The sequence below is a fragment of the Cavia porcellus genome, unplaced genomic scaffold, assembly GCF_034190915.1.
Source record: "Cavia porcellus strain 051 isolate PalLab524CR breed Dunkin Hartley unplaced genomic scaffold, mCavPor4.1 scaffold_15, whole genome shotgun sequence".
NCBI lineage: Eukaryota > Metazoa > Chordata > Mammalia > Rodentia > Caviidae > Cavia > Cavia porcellus.
Window position 1 is genome coordinate 4,350,011 of NW_026947498.1, and position 5,686 is coordinate 4,355,696.

At 56.6% G+C, this 5,686-nt stretch overlaps 1 protein-coding gene across 1 annotated transcript; it reads left to right on the forward strand.

The window, feature by feature from the left end:
• The first annotated feature begins 467 nt into the window (after window positions 1–467).
• Window positions 468–2,225, forward strand: LOC111755242 (ral guanine nucleotide dissociation stimulator-like). Its single transcript, XM_023562520.2, has 3 exons — window positions 468–667; window positions 825–1,106; window positions 2,109–2,225. The coding sequence occupies exons 2-3, from the start codon at window positions 867–869 to the stop codon at window positions 2,223–2,225; spliced, it is 357 nt and encodes a 118-aa protein (XP_023418288.2). The 5' UTR covers window positions 468–667; window positions 825–866.
• The last annotated feature ends 3,461 nt before the right edge of the window (window positions 2,226–5,686 follow it).

The window sequence follows — 5,686 nt, forward strand, 5'->3', positions numbered from 1 at the left end:
TAACCAGGCCCAGTTTCCTAAGCCAACTTGTTCCAATAACCACTCAGCCCTACTTCAAGGACATGTCCTGATGTTCACCCTAAACCTAACCAGAGCCCTAGACACCACACTGCCTCTCAGTTGAATCCTTCACCCTGTGCTTCACCCACAGCAACTTCTAATCTATGGCCTGAGCCCCTCAACTTTAATACAAAGAAGGAGGGCCAGGCTCTTAACCAGCTGTCTCTGCCCATGGGAAGCTGGCTGCCCTGGGGTCTGCACAAGGTTAATAGTACAGAGCATGTTGGTTTGAGTATTTCCAGTTTTGCAAATAGCAGGTTGGGAAGGGACATCTAGCAGTTGGGGGGGGGGGGCATGGGACATTAGCAGTTGGAGGGGACATGGCAGAAGCAGCTAGGGGAGGAGGACCCCTGGAATGACTTCACTTCCTTGACAACACGCCAAACAGAATTTAGAATCCCCAAGGCTGGTTGGATCCTTGTGCAGAGACTCAAAAGCCAAGAGGACGCTATCCTGCTGTTTCCCAAGTGGCCTAGGATCCAGTCATAAGAGCTGGTGGAGGAAGGACCTTGTTTGAGGGCAGAAAGGCTTGGGCAGCCATCAGCCCCAGCTCCTTAGGCACATTGCCCCCAGAATCCCCAAGGTGACACAGGACAGCCTAGAACAGGTCAGAGTCAGCCTGGAGGGCCCAGTCCCCTGCCTGCCTGGTGGTGTGTTGGGGAGTGTGCATGTGTGGCTATGTAGAAGCCCAGGGACTCCCTTGGCAGCTGAGCAGCTGGCTCCCATTCCCAGGATTCAATCTTCCCTTCTCGCTGCCACCTCAGGGCCAAAAGGAATCCAGTCCAAAGCTGGAGGAGGCTGGCAGGATGAAGAGCCTGGATCCAGGCACCCTGAAGAAGCTGGTAAACCACCTGGTGCCCACCCATCTCCATGGAGACTCCTCCTTTGTGCCTGCCTTCTTGGCCACCTACAGGAGGTTTGCCACTCCACAGCAGGTGCTGGATCTCCTCTTCCTCAGGTTGCCCTATCTCCAAGTCACGGACCCACGGACTCCTCAGAGGCTCTTGGGGATGCCCTGCACCATTTCACACCCTGAAGAAAATGAGGTACTCAGAGGACTCCCCCTCACATGGTGTATTCATGACCAAGTAGGCTGCAGCCCCAGAGCACCTGGCCTAGGTCTGACTCTGGGCTGAGGGTGGGGTCCCAGAGCTGTCTGCCTTCCACAGCCCACCCCTTGAAGGAGTTGTCTATCTAGGGCCTCCTTTTCCTAGATTCCTGCCTAGGAGAATCCAGAATGGGGACCCCTAAGGGAGATCCAGCACCCTGGTGGCATCCTGAGATATTTGGGCACAGCTGGCTGGGCTCACTCACCACACTCATGTCTACAAAGCACCTACTGTGTGCGGGCACCTTGCCTGATGCTTTCCTGTCATTCAGATAACAGTGAACAAACCTCATAGCTTTCCCTGCCTGCAGTGCCATCCTGCAATCACATGGTCCCCCAGACATCCTGGCAGGTGGGGACACTTGGGTGCTCAAAGTACACATCCTCCTGGCTCTTCTAGATACCACTTTTTCTGTCCCAACTCTTGAGTAGGACCAGCAGAACAAGAGGTGAGAAGCCTTGGTGTAAGGGGAAGGGAGGGCTCCTGCCTTCAGAGTGGAATACATCAGATGAACTGGGTTTCAGGCAGGCTGAGAAAAACCAGGGCCCCTCACTGTTCATTGATTCCCATTAGAGGGCTGGGATCTGAGGCTAGACCTCCCGGAGGAGAAAGTCAGACAGCTGGGCTTGGGGTCCTGTGCACAAGGGACAGGGGTGGGCTGGGCACAGAGCAGGTCCCCATGAGGATGCATCTACACGCAGTCCATTCCCTGCTAGGAGAGCCCACACCATCCTGGATGGAGGCCGCCCAAGTGGTGTGGGGTGCAGACCACTGACACCTGGGCACCACACTTCTGCCTGGCTGCTGGCAGGCAGGTCGGGCTCTGTTAGACAGTGCCCTTCAGGCTCCATGACAGGGGAGGCTAGGGCATGGGGGGGGGTGGAGGCTGAGCCCCTGACTCTCCTACCCGCCTGCCCCTGAGAGACCTGGTTGCTCCAGTACCCAGGAGACTTTGGCCAGTGTCCAGACCTGAGCCTCAAGCAGCTCGTGGCCTATGCCCTCATCAACCTGCCAGACTCGGACATCATCCTGCAAGTGTGCAGACTCCCAACCTGACTCAGAGAAGAGTCCTCTAAGTGGGATCCCATCCCAGAGGTGAGTAGGAGGCTGGGGTTGGTGACTGGGGGTGGGGGGTGAGGTGTTGCAGCAGAGGTCACGTGGCCCCACCAGAGGTTCCAGAGCCAGGAGCAAAGAAACAGGACGGGACCACCCATGGGGCTGATGGAGAGTCAGGGTGGGGTCCTGCTGTGGGCTCAGCGCCTCGGGCTTCTCTGGCAGGAAGTGGGCTGCTGTGGCTTGGGAAAGGCTCAGAGAGGGGCGATCTTGCAGGAATTTTCTGTCCTGTCCCTCTCTTGCCACTTCTAGGACCACAACTGTTTCCACAGCAGCAACCATCAAGAAGAAGCAAGAGCAGGGGTGGGGTGGGATTACAGCGGGACAGAGACTGCCCAGCCTGACCCTGAGTCCGTCCCTCTCCCTCCTCTCGTGTAGCTGGTCATCAGGTTGCAGAACAATCCAGACCACCTCACCATGCAGGACTCCAGTGGCACAGCTCTCCCTCCCTCACCTGGAAATATCGCCTTTTGTTTTTTTCTGGTTTCACTTTAGTTTTTTTTCCATTAAATATTAATAAAATTTTATTGTAATATAAAATAGAACTGTCCCTCTATTTTAAGTGCACATCTAGTGGAGCTAAGTACTCATACTGTGCTGTGCACCCCGAAGCACTGACCAACTGTAACCCAGAGCCCCTGGCAGAGCCCCTGGTCCTAGGGGGATGAATCACAGCGCCTGCTGGAGGAAGGGACTGAGGAGCTGAGAGGGACAGGTAGACAGGTGGGCCCTGCCCCAGATGACCCAGGACTGGCTCTGCACTGGGCAGGCAGCCCCCTGCATCCCCACAGAGCCTCTCCTTCTCGAGTGTCAGCTTCCTGACCCACGAGGGGCACAGCAGCACCCTCCCTGGCCCAAGTGATGACACAGGAAAGGCGCTGGCATGGAGAGCTCCCTGCAGCCCTGAGGCTGAGCTGGGCCCGCTCCCAGTGCGCAGTGTACACAGGCAGACTTCTAAGGGCAAAGCGCATGCTCGGCAGGGATTGGGGTCTACAAGAGAGGTGCAAAGCGTGGGCGGTGCTCTGAGATGACTGTAGGTCCTCCACACGCGGGGACTGGAGTGTAGCTGGCAGAGTGGGGTCTGCAGGAATTTCACCCATGTATCTGCAGGAAGATCTGGGAGGAAACCCACGGAAGTGACCACACACTCAGGACCCTGCCTCCACCATGCCAGGGTTCACTGCTAAAATTCTCCAGTTATCTGAGGGCCTGGGCAAGATCCCACCTCACTGAGATAGCAGGGACACAACCTCACTGAGACAGCGGGGATCTCAGGAGCAGCAGCACCAGGACACAGCATAGGTGTGACCACACCATGCGCTGTGTGCCGTGAGCCACGGCCCTTCCTCTGCAGCACCCTGTGTTTCCCCAGCCCAGCCAGGGGACCTCTGAGCCACAGGCACAGACAGAAAGGGTGCAGGAAATGAGACACTGTTACCAAGGACAATCCAGAAGAAACCCTGGGCTTTGCCAGTTCCCAGTACACCTAAATCCCGGCCCCTAGCGGGGCAGTGAGTGCATGGCACCTCTGAGCAGGGTCTTTATGGGAGTAGCTGCCTGTGGGACTGCTGTTGCTGAGACTGCTTTTGCTAAGAGCACTGCCCTCTCCCTCTGCCTCCGGGAACCTGACAGCTGACTGAAATGGAAGAGGAGTTCCTCCTCTGTCTGCTCATTGTGTTTTTCTCTTGCTCTCCACCCTCGGGTCAGTGCACACTCATCTGCATCACTTACATGTTTAGTCCATCATAGACAGTCAGGAGACCTGACCGCACTGTTTCCTGCTCCCTGCACTGTGGCTGCACCTTCTGCCCTCTCATCCCCCTCTGAACTCCACTAAGGGCCAGCTGCCACTACCTCTGAGGGAGCCTGACTGTCCGCAAGATGGGTCTGCAGACAGGAAGCCAGAAGCTGCATGGGAGGAGGACTCCAGCACCTCTAGGCACAGCCTCTTCTGCAGGCAGGGGCTCATCCCTGAGCTCAGTGTGGGGTCTGAGACGTGCCTCCTGGCCCTCATCACTGTCCCCCAAGAGGGCCCTCCGAGTGTGTTCTTCTAAGCTGATGAGCATCTCAGAGGTTCCTTATCCTGGACCTCCAATTTCAGGCAGTGTTCAGGATCTCCATAATGCCACCCCATCATAGGAACCTGCAGACCCAGCTCAGGATTGTGCACTGCAACGTGTCCCTGAAGACTTAATGCCTCAATCCAAGAAAGCAAGACCCTGTCCTCAGCTCTCCCTGTCCCACATGGGAGCTATCTGGGGCTCAAGAGAAGACCCTGTGTCCCTTGAGAGCCGCCCCTCTTTTGCTGCTGTCATCCAGGGTGGAGAGGGGACGTGGACTGAAGAGGGCTGGAGGCTGCTTCAGGGTAGAACCTGCCATCAGCAGGAGAGGGTCTGCCTTGCAGTTCTAAAACAGCCCTGCAGGTTAGTAAGCCCACTGTAGACAAGGGCAGTCCAGCCTCCCACTGCAGTTTAAGGAAGTTCCATATAAATAAGTAGAGAATTTCGGGACAGAGCACTCCCAGAGAGGCATGGGGCACTGCCCAGCTGCAGCCAGGGACTTGTGCAGTGCTGGAATGTTCTCCCCTCATCACCTTCATGAACAAATCCTGGAACTGTCCGAAGATTACCATCCCAGAGTCTCAGGGTCAGAAGTGAGCTAGAGGGGACAAGGACTTTAATCCCACCCTGACACTGTCCACTGTGGCCCCAAGCCTGAATCCCTTGCTGGAAGTATGTGGTGCCCATGTGGCTACTGTATTTTGAGGCTCTGTGTATGCAGGATCTCAACCCCCACAGCAACTCTCCAGCACGTGGCCCCCGAGACAGCGTCTTCCACCTCTGGGTCCTCAGCTCTCATCTCTGCATCTTCCTCATCCCTCCTGGACTCCTCAGTTCGATGCCCCAGGGCTTCCTCAGAAGGAGTGTCAGGGCCTCTGCTGAGCATGGTCTCCGGAACCCTGTCTGTCATCTTGCCCTCTGACAGGTCTGCTGGTGGGGAGGCCCTGGGCAGGGTGGACCTGGAGCTAGAGGGAGGTTGGGATGCAGGCATATAACTGGTGTTGCCCATCTCAGCCACATGGAGGCCTGAGAACTGGACAGTCCACTGGGGAGGAAATTGTTCACATGCTGCCCACTGTCCCCCCGGGGGCCTCAGCAAAGCTCAGCACTCAATGTCTTCCCTTGGCTCCTCTGCCCTAGAAGGGTCAGTGCCCACTGCACACGGGTGCTGTGTGCATCTTTTTGAGTACATCCCCTTCACTGCAGTCCCAGCAGACAGGAGGACCCTGCTCTGACTCCTTCCTTTCTCAGTGCACCTGAGGACAGCTTGGTGCCCAGCACTTTGTACCACCTGTTCCTTCTGCTCTTTCCCTTGGGCTCCTCCCAAACACCAAGCTCAGCAGA

Coding starts and splice junctions, on each gene's coding strand:
- LOC111755242 (XM_023562520.2), top strand. CDS start 867: ATGAAGAGCCTGGATCCAGGCACCCTGAAGAAGCTGGTAAACCACCTG. Junction 1,107..2,108: donor CACACCCTGAAGAAAATGAG/GTACTCAGAGGA, acceptor TGGTTGCTCCAG/TACCCAGGAGACTTTGGCCA.